Consider the following 15,849-nt stretch of genomic DNA (forward strand, 5'->3'; position numbering starts at 1 on the left):
TTATAAGATCATGAAGGGCATAGAGAGAGTAGAGAGGGACAAATTCTTCAAACTTTCAGAAAATAAAAAAACAAGAGGACATTCGGAAAAGTTGAAAGGGGACAGATTCAAAACTAATGCTAGGAAGTTCTTCTTTACCCAACGTGTGGTGGATACCTGGAATGCACTTCCAGAGGACGTTATAGGGCAGAGTACAGTTCTTGGGTTTAAGAAAGGATTGGACAATTTCCTGCTGGAAAAGGGTATAGAAGGGTATAGATAGAGGTTTACTGCACAGGTCCTGGACCTGTTGGGCCGCCGCGTGAGCGGATTGCTGGGCATGATGGACCTCAGGTCTGACCCAGCAGAGGCATTGCTTATGTTCTTATGTTCTTATTAGTGAAGACATGAAGACTGCTAATCAAGTGGAGAAAACTTCATCCAAGGCTAGACAAATCATAGGTTGTATCCGTAGAAGTTTTGTCACCCATAAGCCCGAGGTCATAATGCCGTTTTACAGATCCATGGTGAGACCCCCATCTGGAATACTATGTACAATTCTGGAGGCCACATTACTAAAAAGATTTGCTGAAAGTTGAGTCGGTTCAGCGACTGGCCACCAGGATGGTCTCAGGACTCAAGGATCTCCCATATGAGGAACGGCTGGATAAGTTGCAGCTATACTCACTCGAGGAACGCAGAGAGAGGGGAGACATGTTCGAGACATTCAAATATGTCACGGGCCGTATCGAGGTAGAAGAAGATATCTTTTTTCTTAAAGGACCCATGGCAACAAGAGGGCTTCCGTTGAAAATCAGGGGTGGGAAATTTCATAGTGACACCAGAAAATATTTCTTCACCGAAAAGGTGGTTGATCGCTGGAATAATCTTCCACTACAGGTAATTGAGGCCAGCAGCGTGCCAGATTTTAAGAAAAAATGGGATTGGCATGTGGGATCTCTTCACAGAGGAAGTTAGGGGGTGGGTCATTAGTGTGGGCAGACTAGATGGGCCGTGGCCCTTTTCTGCCATCATTTTCTATGTTTCTATGACTCAAGGAAACTTGCCTGTCCCTAGCGATTAAAAACACAGTATTGAAGCACAGCTCCCACTACCAGCAGTGCAATTGTAGGGCTCCTTTTTAGCTTCAAGGGAACAGTGGTGCCCAGATATTATTATTATAAAATAACCCCCTGATTCTATAAATTTGCATGCCACATGTACAATATGCATAGCACAGAAATTTGTGTGTGCAATTTATAGAATAAGGTTAGTTATGTATAGAACTTAATTTAATAATTGGCTGTTAATAGAAGTTAACAGCCAATTATTGGTTTAAATTGGTATTAATTGGTGCTAATTGGTGCCGACTAACAGTTGCACATCAACTGCCCTTAGTCACTTTCTAGAAGTTACATGTGCAAATTCTATTTTGTCAATTTTAGGGGGGTTTATGTGTGGGAAGGGCATATGCAGGTCAAGGGCATGCCTAGGATTTAAATGCACAGGTTATAGAATGCTAGGAGCCTTAAGCATCTGAACTAATCAGGGCCTTAGGCCTCTTCCCGTGCATCCCAGGATGCACCTGGAAGGGAAAGGCCCTGCCATTTTGGAGTGGCAAGCCTGCGATCAGGAGGGACTGGGCATCCCTCCTGCTGTCTACTTCATGACCAGGGGAGGTTTGAGGGGGTGTAAGGGGAGGGCGTGTAAGCATTTGGGGGCAGGAGGGAGTGGGCATTACTCCTGATTTTTTTTTTTTTTATGTGAGGTTTTTTTTAATGTGAGGGGGGAAAGGGAAGAGAGGGATCAGTTTGGGGGTGGTCCTTTCAGAGGGGGTGTTGGTTTGGCGGGGGAGGGGGTTTCACGGTGGCAGGAAGGAGTAGGCAATCCTCCTGCCGATTTTTATTGCCCTGCGGGGGGGGGGGGGGCTGGCATAGGGGTTTCAGCGGCAGAAGGGATGCCTTCTGCCTCTATTTTGGTTATGTGGTGGGTCATCGGGGAGGGCCATCATTGAGGGGGGGGGGCTGGCACGGAACAGCATTTTTTTTTTTTATGGGCCGGATATTTTGTGTGTGTGTTTGTTACACACACACATACATCGTCTGTACCCATGGTAAAAAATAAAAAAAACAAGCAGACCTATCGGTAACACAATTGCCGACAGGTTTAGACCTGTCCGTGTTTTCAGGTAAGTAGTACCAATCCAATTCTGGCATGCAATATTAGGCTAGCGATCAGATGGCTGGTTTTAATATTAATGACCTCATTTGCATGCCAGAATTGGAGAAAGTACGTCTGCACGGAAAACCATGCAGCAAGCCGTTTTGTGCATCGGGCTGGCAAATTAGATCGGTCGCTAAACCAGTCAAACTGGTTTAGCAATGATTGTTAGACGATCGAAGACTTTAGTGCATTTAGCCCTCGGACCTCACGAAACACCCACCATGAATATACATGAAATAAATTTACAAGCAGTGAAGGCAGTATATCTTGCTTAATCATTATGGATATCCTGAAAATCAGACGAGCCAGTTTGAGAACCCCTGGGCTAATATGTATGTAAGATACACTGCAACTCAAAATCTAAACATGCTTGTAATGTGTACAAATTTTCAAAGTGAATTTAAGTCCTATGGCTATATTTACTTATTTCAGCTACAGCAGGGGGTCTCAAAGTCCCTCCTTGAGGGCCGCAATCCAGTCGGGTTTTCAGGATTTCCCCAATGAATATGCATGAGATCTATTTGCATGCACTGTTTTCAATGCATATTTATTGGGGAAATCCTGAAAACCTGACTGGATTGCGGCCCTCAAGGAGGGACTTTGAGATCCCTGAGCTACAGTATAGTTCACTGTATCTTGGATATAAATGTACAGAAAGGGGAGGAAATAAAGAAGTAAACTGTTTATTTAGTTCTGCCTGAAATGTGTGTTTTCTTGTTAAATTGTGTAGGTGTGGAGGTACAGTACCTGAATATGACTGCTTATACTGAGGGACAGCTTCATGCTTCTTTTTGGGTTGTCGATAGAAAGCATATATATATTGGCAGTGCAAGCTTGGACAAGCAGTCGCTGGGGCAGGTAAAATCATTAACATAAAAGTGTGTTTAAAAAGAAATTCTAGCCCAGCTAACATAAAATATCAAGGGCCTGACATTCAAAATGATTGAAGTGTTTGATGGGGAAGGGAGAACATAATGGGGGGAGGGGAATGAGTGGGGTTTTGTGAGACTCAGCTTTGTATTCCTTTTAAAATGTTCTTAAGTACCACATATAGCTTTGCTTGCACCTTGTCTGATGTTTTCTAATGTGTTCTTGTATTTTCTTATGCATTTGTGAGCTAAGAATTCTGATGTTTTTGTACATGTTGCACTTGAGAATGCTAATAAAGATTATTTAAAAAAAAAAAAAAGATTTAACTAACCTGGAGAGGTTACTGGCTCTTTAAATCTCCTGTCCAGGACTAACCAGGCATTTTCAGTGGCACTTAATTGGATAGGATCTGATTCTATAAACGGTGCCTAACTGCGCCTAACTTGTAGACGCCAATCCACATGGTTGTCAATCAGCTCTAGGCGTCCCTTATAGAATCACGCTTAGCAGCGCCTAGGTGTCCTTTTTTTAAAACCAGCAATGATAACAACTGTTACCATATTTTCAGGCAATGAGTTCCAGAGCTTAACTATTTGTTGAGTGGAAAAAATATTTCCTCCTATTTGTTTAAAGGTACTTCTATATAACTTCATTGAGTGTCCCCTTGTCATTGTAAGGTTTCACATGTAATAATCCTATTCCAGGCTGCAGTTGACTCTGCGCTCATATTTTGTTGTTGGCTGTCATTGGGATATTTCCAGTCAACTTGTGCCACAGATTCTCGATCAGTGTTCTGTTCAGTGTCTGATTTTAATTTTAATTGATGTTAAATTTGCTGTATTCACTGTTGTGATACAACAGCAATTGTAGTCGCAGCACTTTTTCTCAAAAAGTATTATTTTAGTCACTAAGGCTCAGATTCTTAAAATGGTGCTGTTAGGAAGTCGCTGGTATGTGCTCTACAGGCGCCTAAGTTAATTGTTTTAATTGGCTATTAATGGCATTTTAATTGACCACAACATTAAAAACAAATTAAAATTTTAAAAAGTAGGCACCACGAGGCGCCTACAAAACATGGTGCTGGAATTGTGCCTACACAGACATCTAACGGCGCTGAACATCAAAAGAGGTGTGGTTATGGGCGGGGTTGGCATTTGGCGCCGCTAAGCATGATTCTATGTCAAAGGTAGGCACTGGAAATGTAGTCCTTATAAACCCTGGCCTACATTTCCGGTGCCTACCTTCAGCGCAGGCCACAATTTTGAAAACAGTGGCATCATCTGAGTGACTTGCGACAGGCACCAGTTTTTCGTTTTTTTGTTTATGCAATTTTTAATTTTACAAGCATATACATCACTTGTTACAGATCAAGAAAAATAGGTTTATAGATACAGAGTATAAAGAAAATAAAACTCTTATTTAGCCATAATATAAGAGATCAAGAAAAGAAATTAAACACTGAGGAAATTGTTAACCTAATACAAGAGAGATGGCAATAGATATACCTTCCTACTGCCGCTGGCAAATCATATATCATCAGATACGGTTACCATCTTTTCTCTCGACTCAATGAATTCTATAAGTTGTTTAGGCTCAAAAAACAAAGTTTTTATTCTGATAGGTAACAAAACATTTTGCGGGATACTTAACAAGAAATGCTGCTCCCAGAGCCAGGGCTCTGGGCCTCAAGGCCAAGAGTTCTTTCCTACGTCTCTGGGTTTTTTGAGATAAATCTGGAAAAATTGTAACATTTGAGCCTAAAAACTGATCATTCATATGACAGAAATATAGACGAAGAACAAATTCCCTGTCACTTTCCAGAGCAAGAGTCACAAGCATGGTAGTTCTATCAGTAACAACTTCTAAAGAAGTTTCCAAAAATGAAGATAAATTCATATCCGCCTGTCTATCTACAGTCAATTCAGCTGGAGTAGATTCCTGTTAAGGATTTCTAATGTTGAGGCAATAAGCTCTCACAATAGGGGGCAAATTTCCAACGGTATGGCCAAAGTCTCTTGAAAATATTCCATAACCATCTCCACTGGTGAGATGATAGGGCATTTAGGAAAGTTTAGAAATCTTAAATTATTCTTTCTCAGTTGATTTTCAAAATTTTCCATTTTTCGGGAAATATATGATCTTTCTTTAACCATTTCTACTTCAACCGCTTTCATTTCATTAATCTTAACTTCTTGCATCTCCACTTTTTCCTTTAAAGTAGATAGTAATACCCCCTGTTGCTCCACCTTGGAATAGACAGTCCCATAATCAGTTTTAATAGCAGAAAGAGTCAATTTTAGGTTGGAGTCCATAACAGATATGGCTTTCCAGAGCGCTTCTAAATCAATCTTCTCTGGCTTTTTTAACTCCCCAAAATTGATGACATTCTCACCTGAAGCAAGTCCCAGATCTTCCTTAGCTGTGCTAGGAGAATATAGATGAAATTGACCTGCTCCTTCCTCCAATGAGTCCGGTGAAGGCGTCCCTCTCATGCTGGAATCCACACTTCCCTCTTGGGGTAACCAGACACCAGCTGCTCCTTGCACTGTAACGCTTCCGGGTTGGGGAGGAACCAGTCTCTGCTCTGGGCTCAGCGTTGCCTGGCTCAGTCCCGCGCTGAGGTTTCCAGTTAAACCTGGATAGGCCTCCGAGGTAGGTCTGTGTTCTTCCCCCGAACAAGCAAATGCGCTGAGTATAGTTGGCTGTGTCATTTTCTGGGGGGTTCTGATCGCTGGAGGGTTAGGGCAAGCAGTTCCTTTCCTCTTCCCCATGTTACACGGGAAAGAGTCACATCACACACTGAACACAGGAGACGTTCAGCACTGTCCACTCAGGCATCTGCTCTCAACGCCATCTTGATCTCTAGGGGATAATTAACATTTTCTCTGCGTACAGTGTGCTTTGTGTTTTTTAAAATTTTATTGTTGGTAGATCATTTTGACTTGATCATTTTAAAAGTAGCTCGCAAGCCAAAAAAAGTGTGAGCACCCCTGGTCTATAGGATTATATAAATACATTTCTTGCCATAATTTGTGGCTTTGCTAGTTTTGAGTAACTTTACAGCTAATATACCTGAGGATTGATATACAGGACCAGATGTTCACAAGCATTTATCCATATGGCAGCAACAACTATAGGGAAAGGGAACTGTATACTGCCTTTTGGGGCTTACACATTCAAAGTAGTTTACATTTATACAGATACTTATTTTGTACCTGGGACAATGGAGGATTAAGTGACTTGCCCAGGGTCAGAAACAGCAGCACTGGGAATTGATCCCACAACCTCAGGGTGCTGAGGCACCAGCTCTACCACTGGGCTAACCTTGCCACCAATTTTCAGTGCCACCAAGACAGTCCTAGCTTAAAACTACACAGCTGTACAGAGAGCAGCTGGATATTGCCACTGCCCACAGAGCTGGAGGCAGCCACTGCTCTCTACATAGCAGCACTGAATACATAGATTTAAATGCTGCCCGTGTCTTCTATTGCCATCTCTCTTGTATTAGGTTAACAATTTCCTCAGTGTTTAATTTCTTTTCTTGATCTCTTATATTATGGCTAAATAAGAGTTTTATTTTCTTTATACTCTGTATCTATAAACCTATTTTTCTTGATCTGTAACAAGTGATGTATATGCTTGTAAAATTAAAAATTGCATAAACAAAAAAACGAAAAACTGGTGCCTGTCGCAAGTCACTCGGATGATGCCACTGTTTTCAAAATGTCAAAGGTAGGCACCAGAAATGTAGGCCAGGGTATATAAGGCCTACATTTCCAGTGCCTACCTTTGACATAGAATATTGGCTTCATTCACCTTACACATTACAGAAATTCCCAGTAGTAGGTTAGGCACTTCTGCAAATGTTTAGCAGTGATGAAACACAATATGGTGCAGAAAACATAATTGATTTGGCTGGGCGCTCAAATAAAATTCCCTTGCTGTATTTCAGTCGTGAATTGGGAAATCACAGAATAAAAGGCATGGGAAGACCATCAATCGGATGGTCTTCTTTTCAGCAGAATCAATGCATTTTTGTAAAGAATATAGTCTAAAACAGAGAAAGCACCCTGCAGTCTTCAAAAACCAAAAAAAAAGGCATGATGTTCCGAACAGCTACAATTTCTATCAGATTCCCTGGAAGGAAACTGAAACAGGAATTTGTTAACCAGTGTAAATTGGCTGCCCCGAGAACCAGATCAGATTTCTAATTTCAGCACAGGCTGTCTATCAATGTCTGTCGTTGAAACAACAACACATGCCAAACTGATATTAAACACTAATTTGTCTCTCAGTTTTCTTTAAGACTGTTAAAATAACAAAGGCTGCAACAATCCAGTATCACATATATCTCCAAGGCAACTGTAGCAAATAAATTTCCTTTATGAGATTATAGGCCTGATTCTATATAGGACGCTGGTCTTAGTGGCTGAGAATCGCTTACCGGTGTTCCACACAGAATCGCATCAGATTCTAACCCCCTGATTATCTAACCGGCGCCCACCACTTAAGAGTATCAGGGGATCGAGGGGGCAGGAGGGAATGGGCATCCATCCTGCCAGTCGCCATGGGAGGGTGTCGGTGGATCGAAAGGGCCAGCGGCAGGAGAGAGTGGGCATCCATTCTGCCAATCACCAATGAGGAGCTTGTTGGGTGGTGTTGGGCAGGAGGGAGTGGGCATCCATCCTGCCAGTCGCCATGGGAGGGTGTCGGTGGATCGAAAGGGCCAGCGGCAGGAGAGAGTGGGCATCCATTCTGCCAATCACCAATGAGGAGCTTGTTGGGTGGTGTTGGGCAGGAGGGAGTGGGCATCCATCCTGCCAGTCGCCATGGGAGGGTGTCGGTGGATCGAAAGGGCCAGCGGCAGGAGAGAGTGGGCATCCATTCTGCCAATCACCAATGAGGAGCTTGTTGGGTGGTGTTGGGCAGGAGGGAGTGGGCATCCATCCTGCCAGTCGCCATGGGAGGGTGTCGGTGGATCGAAAGGGCCAGCGGCAGGAGAGAGTGGGCATCCATTCTGCCAATCACCAATGAGGAGCTTGTTGGGTGGTGTTGGGCAGGAGGGAGTGGGCATCCCTCCTGCTGATTGGGTGGGTGTGGGGGGTCCTTCGCAACAGCCAGCTGAGCTGATTGTGGCAGGTGTATTTTTCCCCCAATCATTTGAGCCAGCAGGACTCTCCAAAGCCACAGCTTCAGAGAGTCCTGCCCAGCTCAGCCGATTGGGGATTCCCGTGCTGCGATCAGCTCAGCCTGCCATGTCTGCTTTTAAGATTTGAAATGTAGGCCAGCATTTTGCAGGCCTACATTTCAGGCATCTGTTGCAGCTCTAGGAGATTCCTAGGGCAGCTTAAACTCAATCAAGTCCACTTCTGAGAGAAACCACACCCACATCAAGTCTAGGGCGAGCTTAGGTGTCCCTACGTGTCTCCCTAGACCCGCGACAAATGCCTAAAGTGTAGGAATCCTACCTCGGGGAGTTTTTTTTTCTTTCTAAAAACGTGCTTCTTGAATGGCTGCTATACAGCGGTAGGACACCTACCACCGTCTACAATTGGGATGTCCATTTGTAGAATCAGCCCCTATCTGTCTAATTCTTACATTGATCTCAATAAGGTGATCATATAGATGGTAATATTCTAATTACATGGACTCAAAACGATACAGAGCTAATTTTATAGGGGACCTGTCCATGTAAAGCAGCATGAAATATGAGTAAGTGGACTCCTAAAAAAATTGCCCAGTGGTATCTAGGGGAAAAGTAGATACACAAAAATTGAAGGGTGAGGGGAAATTGTTATAGTAGGGTGCTTTTGCAAAATGCCAAAAAAAACCTAACTAATAAATATCAGTATCAATCATTAAAATACAGAAGATGGACTTGTCAAAAATCACTTTCCTTATAGCAAATGTTCAAACATCATGCAGGAAAAATATATGTAATAACCTGTTCAATCTGATACGTTTTGTATCAACTATGTCAGGGATATAGCACTTCAAGACCATCCATAAGTCTTTCTGCAAGGAAAAAACCATGAAGGAAGCCTTTATAAATTAGGACTGGATCACATGCCATAAGCTCACCCAGTCACCTTATATGGCATGTGATCTGGAGCTAATACAGTGTGAGGCAAAAAAGTAATCCCCTAGAGTTATTTTGCAGTTTTCTCAGCAACCGCTTTGAATTTCAGAGAAATTTTACATACTTGTTTAGTCATCTTACTTATATATTATTATTGAACATTTAGCCACCTCTGTTATGAAGCCGCGTTAGGGTTTTTTTTTTATCGCTGGCCAGGGCGGTAAAATCTCCGATGCACTGATAAAGAAGGCTAAAAGAAAACATGAAGAGAAACTTGCTACAGAGGCAAAAACTCATAGTAACAACAGGTTAACCATTCCCCCTAACTGTATCCATGGCATCTGTTTGTCTGCCTTGTCTGTAAGATTGTAATCTCCTTCGAGCAGAGACTGTCTCCTTTGTGACTATGTACAGTGCTGCATATGTCTGGTGGCGCTAACAGTAGTAATAGCAGTTTTTCAGGGTACATCAGAAGCAAAAAGCCTTTGAGGGAATCTGTGGGATTGTTAGATCATCAAAGAGCCAAAGGGGCACAGAGGGAGAACAATAGTGAAGAGACTGAATGAATTCTTTGCTTTAGTCTTTACGGAAGAAGATATAAGAGATCTACTTGAATCAGAAATGTTTTTTAAGGAGCTGAACAAAATCTCAGTGAACTTAAAAGATGTACTGAGCCAAATTAACTAGTCAAAGAGTGAAAAATCATCTGGACCGGATAGTATACACTCCACAGAACTGAAAGAACTCAAACATGAAATTGCTGATCGGCTGTTAGATCTGTAACCTGCTGTTAAAATTGTCTGTAGTACCTGAAAATTGGAGGGTGACCAATATAACTCCAATTTTTAAAAAGGGTTCCAGGGGTATCTGGAAAATTACAAATCGGTAAGCCTGATTTCAGTTCTAGGCAAGATAGTGAAAAGAATACAATTAGAGAAGATGTAGACAAACATGGTTTAGGGCCCCTTTCATCAAGCCGTGGTACAGCGTTTTCGCGTGGGCTGGTGAGGTAAATGCTCTGACACTCATTCAATTCCTATGAGCGTTGGAGCATGTACCTCACCGGCCCATACTAAAACGCTCTATCATCGCTTGATAAAAGGGGGCCTTAATGGGCCAGAGTCAGCATGAGTTCAGCTAAGGGAAGTCTTGCCTCACCAATTTGCTTCATTTCTTTGAAAGTGTAAATAAATATGTGGATAAATGCGAGCTGGCTGATGTGGTATATCTAGATTTTCAGAAAGCTTTCAACAAAGTTCCTCATGACACACTCCTAAGAAAATGAAAAAGTCAGCTGGTAAATGGACAGAAAACAGAGGGTAACGTTAAATGACTACTTTGCTCAGTGAGGAAGATGAATAGTGGCGTGCCGCCAGTATTGTTTAAAGTAGTAGGTCAAAGTACTTAAGTAAAAGTAAAGATAACTGCAAATTTTGATACTCAAGTAAAAGTAAAAAGTTAGGCCCAGGTTCTAAAAGTGGCGCTTTCGGATACCCCCGCTATAGACTATTATTATATTTTTAGCATGGCCATGAAATATGAAGGAAAATACAGTTGTCGGCAAATCCAGTTATTTCAATTAGCAGATGCAAAATTGAAGGGTTGTGGGACTCACAAGTGAAATTAGCTGCAAGTCAGCTGCAGAAAATGTAGAGCAATTTGTCGCAATTATTGGCCAGGAAATGCTGACAAATGAATCCTGTCAACAACAGTATCCTTCCAAATACTTATAATACCCCTTCACAAGATCTTCAGATGTGCCTCTCATGAGCTTGTATCGTACTCCTCAAAGTTTTGCGCACATAAATCTTCATTTGATCATGCAATTTTTTTGTAATTTTTTTTATAACACTGTTTCTTTCAATACTTTCTTTCAAAACTTTGTTGTTCGCACAATACCTAAATGGCTTACCTACAGAATTTACAAATTGATAGCACTGCAACTTTTACTTCCCCATGCTTTCATTTTTCATGTATCCTGGTCTTTAATCTTTTGTGAGCCGAAGTCGAGCTCTGTTGGGAGATGAGCCGGTATATAAATTGAAGACTAGACTAGACTAGAGTTAAATGAGTTAAATCACTTATCTTGTTTGTTCATTTACATAGCGTTTACATGGCTTTTCCAATATATTATGCCCTTCGCCTTTTTCAAGGTAGTCACCTGAAATCAAAATTCATGATTAGCACTATAGTTTGTAATATATTGACTCCCCTTATCGAGCCCAAATTGTCAAAGTTTTCTACTCTCATTCTTTATATGTGAAACCTTATCCCAACATTTCACTCACTGCCATCCCGATTACTGCTCTATTTCAAGATTGCCGCAATGTCTTTTCATCTCACCTTTTAATCTCTCCAGATACCTATGAGGTGATCAGATTCCTCCAATCACCTCCTCATCCAAAGACATCCATTTAGTTTCATGATTTAAACCGAATGGTACTACAGTGTTCAACTTAAATATCCATTTCTGTTCTTTGAAGTTTAAACATTTTTCATAATTATAGGGCTATATACATACAAGGGGCCGCTAAAAAGTTCTCAGCCCCCCTTTTTGAAATACATTTTCATAACCAAAGTTAGATCTTGTTCGAAGACAAAGTTCACTAATAAAGTTGCTTTCTCCTTGACTTTAAATAATGAGTCCTCTAATATTACTGTAAGATTTTGCAGGTTATCTTCAACCGGTACATTTTCTGTCATGACTCCAATAATAAGTTTTTTTTGTTCTTAGGAAATAATAAATAATAAGCTTTATTTATAGGTGGAATATTATCCAGAGGAAAACTCAAATTTTCTATTAGAAATTCTCTAAAAACTTCAACCAGGGACATAACTTGAATTTTCGACCAATTTAAAACTCTCAAGTTTAACCACATATTAAAGTTCTCAATTTTACAGTGAATTGAATTTTGCTCTTTTATAACCTCAGCTATTGAATCTTTCAAGGAATCAGTCTTTCTCTGAATCTTGTCCATACATTCCTGCTTTGCTACTTCTATAGTCTTAGAGCAGGGGTGTCAAAGTCCCTCCTTAGAGAAAGCAGCCACTTTAGCAACAAGTAGCTCCATGTCTTTTGCCATTTTCTCCACAGTAGCATCCATTTTCTTAATGGCTACAAGAAGTGTCTCCAGCATGACTCCAGGGATTTCTGCCAGGCCTCCAGCTCCTTCGGCACGGCTCCGAGTCTGATGTATGCCGGCAACAGAGGCTTCTCCCAAATCCAGTTCCGGGGTCTCTTCATCCTCTGCCTCGGGGCTACACATAATTTTGAGCAGCTGTAAATTTGTAAAGTCAAGGGGATGGAATTTGATATACACTCCTCCCTCAATATTCGCGGGGGTTAGGGGCAGTGCGGGCCCGCGAATATTGAAAATTCACAAGTAACTTTTGGGACGACTCTGACCCACCCCCGCCTTCCCCTTGGTATCCAGGAACTTACCTGGTGGTCTAGTGGTCTTTCGGGGCAGGAGCGATCTTCCTACGCTCCTGCCCTGTGCAGATCACTCATCCAAAATGACAGCTGTGAGTTCCCGTAGTCTCTCGAGACTTCGACGGGAACTCACAGCAGCCATTTTGGATGAGTGATCTGCATGGGGCAGGAGCGTTGGAAGATCGCTCCTGCCCCAAAAGACCGATAGACCACCAGGTGAGGTCCGGGAGGTGGGAGTGATTCCGGTTTTAGGAAATCGCGAGTCCTAAAACTGCGAATTGGGAGGGGGAAATGTACCACCTTTCTGGGGTTACAATCAAAGCAGTTTATATACTATATACTGGTGCTTATTTTGTACCTGGGGCAATGGAGTTAAGGGACTCGCTCAGAGTCACAAAGAGCTGAAGTAGGAATTGGGTTCAGCTCCCTAGGTTCTGAGGCTGCTGCATTAGCCATTAGACTACTGCTACAAAACACATACTTGAATGTACATTTGAAACGAATGCATATAACATTACCAGAATTAAACTCCTTTGCCTAAACAGAAACCACTGATTGCTGCCTTATACAGGCATGTGTCATATCTGTTCAAAAATCACTTGCTGTGTGCATTCAGCAGATTACAGTATATGTGTAACTGGCGTTTGAACATGTGCACTCAGCAGCCAGAATGTATAAAATTAGCTCCTAAATTATCTGCATGCAGTGATTATTCCGACCGGTCTATCACCTTCTGTGTCAGACAGAAAGAAGAGGTGGGAAGAGAATCAGAGTGTCAAACCCTAGTATAGATCAACAAGCTCGATGATGAGCTCAAATAGTCAAGTAAAACTTGTATTAAGTAATAAACAGAGGGAAAAGTCTGCTTGAAAACTGTTTATTGATGAGAATAATAGTCAATATCCAATAAAGATAAACCAATTATAACAATGAGTACCGTATTTTCACATAGATAACGCGCACCCGTGTAAAACGCGCACACGGGTATAGCGCGCGAAAAACACAACTTTATGTACAGAAATTTTTATATACCGCGCACACACGTATACCGCGCATGCTGCCCAACTCTCCTTTCACCCGCCCCGACTCTCCTCTCCCCCTTGAAGTCCTGTCCCCACCCTGAAAACCTGATGCCCCCCCCCCGACGTTCGATTCACCACCCCCCCTCGCAGGACCGCTCACACCCCCACCCCGAAGGACCGCCGACTCCCCGACAATATCGGTCCAGAAGGGAGCCCAAACCCTCCTGGCCACGGCGACCCCCTACCCCCACCCCGCACTACATTACGGGCAGGAGGGATCCCAGGCCCTCCTGCCCTCAACGCAAACCCCCCTCCCTCCATCGACCGCCCCCCCCAAGAACCTCCGACCGCCCCCCCCAGCCGACCCGCGACCCCCCTGGCCGACTCCCACGACACCCCCACCCCCCCTTCCCCGTACCTTTGGAAGTTGGCCGGACAGACAGGAGCCAAACCCGCCTGTCCGGCAGGCAGCCAACGACGGAATGAGGCCGGATTGGCCCATCCGTCCCAAAGCTCCGCCTACTGGTGGGGCCTAAGGCGCGTGGGCCAATCAGAATAGGCCCTGGAGCCTTAGGTCCCACCTGGGGGCGCGGCCTGAGGCACATGGGCCCAACCCGACCATGTGCCTCAGGCCGCGCCCCCAGGTGGGACCTAAGGCTCCAGGGCCTATTCTGATTGGCCCACGCGCCTTAGGCCCCACCAGTAGGCGGAGCTTTGGGACAGATGGGCCAATCCAGCCTCATTCCGTCGTTGGCTGCCTGCCGGACAGGCGGGTTTGGCTCCCGTCTGTCCGGCCAACTTCCAAAGGTACGGGGAAGGGGGGTGGGGGTGTCGTGGGGGTCGGCCAGGGGGGTCGCGGGTCGGCTGGGGGGGCGGTCGGAGGTTCTTGGGGGGGGGCGGTCGTTGGAGGGAGGGGGGTTTGCGTCGAGGGCAGGAGGGCCTGGGATCCCTCCTGCCCGTAATGTAGTGCGGGGTGGGGGTAGGGGGTCGCCGTGGCCAGGAGGGTTTGGGCTCCCTCCTGGCCCGATATTGTCGGGGAGTTGGGGAGTCGGCCGGGCAAGAGGGCTTGGGCTCCCTCTTGCTCCGATCGTGGATGCGGGTGCGGGTGGGAGCGCGTGCGAGCGGTCGTTCGGGGTGGGGGTGCGAGCGGATCTGATGGGGGGGTGAATCGGGCGTCCGGCGGGGTGGGAACTATGTAGAAAAACTTTTGTATACCGCGCTCACGCGTATAATGCGCGAGGGGTATGCGCGGTAGGTAAAAACGCGTATAACGCGCGAGTTATATGCGTGAAAATACGGTACATTGTTCCATGAAACTGCATAGATCTGTCAGACATTTTGAACAAATTCTCCTGCCCCAACCCCTTCCCTGTTTTGACCTTTCCCTCTACTTCTACCCTCTGTGTTCTTACGACTTCCCACTTACAGTTCCCAGTTATAACTTTTGTATACCTCTCTTAACTACCCAATTCCCCCTACCCCTTTCCCCTCTAATTGAGCACAAAGGGCCTGATCCTATAAATAGCGTCTACATTAGGCACCGCTAGGCACCCTTACTGAGGATGCCTAGTGACACCTAACCGAAATCTGCGCACAACTAAATTAAAATTATAAACTGATTTAAAAAAATTTTAAACACATTGACGTTGCACAAGGACATCTGTGTGGTGCTTAGCTATGCCTAAAACAAGGCATCCTCCGATGCCTAATGATGCCTACTTGAAAAGGGGCTGATAATGAGTGTGGTAAAACTTGGCCTAATATACCAGCACCTACCACTAGGACGCCTACTAATGCCAAAGGGTCTTGTGGGACAACTACCCCATAAATCTATGCCTCTCCTAACTCATCAACCATTCTACTACATTCCTTGCGGGTCAGAGATTGCATGAAGGTGCTGAAATTGCATAAAATATTTCCTTACATTTGGGAGTGCCTCATTCTGCATACAATTCGTGCAGCACCAAGGCATGAGGCCTATTCCTCCAATACCAGAATGTGGGAATATCTAATTGAGTCCAATAGCAGGGCTGTAGAGTCAGTAAACCAAACCTTCAACTCCAAATCCTCTATTTTTCTACTGTTTGACTCCAGTTCTCCAACTCCTACTGATATTAGGCTTTAATTTTTTGTTTAGTACTGTGTATGTGTGTATATGTATGTATGTATATATAAATATATACAGTAAAACCATAGATTGCAAGTAACTTCATATGCAAGTGTTTTGCAAGACAAGCAAAACA

General features: G+C 43.8%; 1 protein-coding gene across 3 annotated transcripts in view; it reads left to right on the forward strand.

The window, feature by feature from the left end:
* The window catches only part of PLD5 (phospholipase D family member 5), a 441,162-nt gene that overhangs the window by 268,751 nt on the left and 156,562 nt on the right, over positions 1-15,849 (forward strand). For all 3 annotated transcript variants that reach the window (XM_033939664.1, XM_033939665.1, XM_033939666.1), the window contains one exon: positions 2,933-3,060. In XM_033939664.1, coding sequence (XP_033795555.1) covers positions 2,933-3,060 — 128 coding nt within the window. The remainder of the gene's footprint in view (positions 1-2,932; positions 3,061-15,849) is intronic.

Source organism: Geotrypetes seraphini, chromosome 3, assembly GCF_902459505.1.
Source record: "Geotrypetes seraphini chromosome 3, aGeoSer1.1, whole genome shotgun sequence".
Taxonomy (NCBI): Eukaryota; Metazoa; Chordata; class Amphibia; order Gymnophiona; family Dermophiidae; genus Geotrypetes; species Geotrypetes seraphini.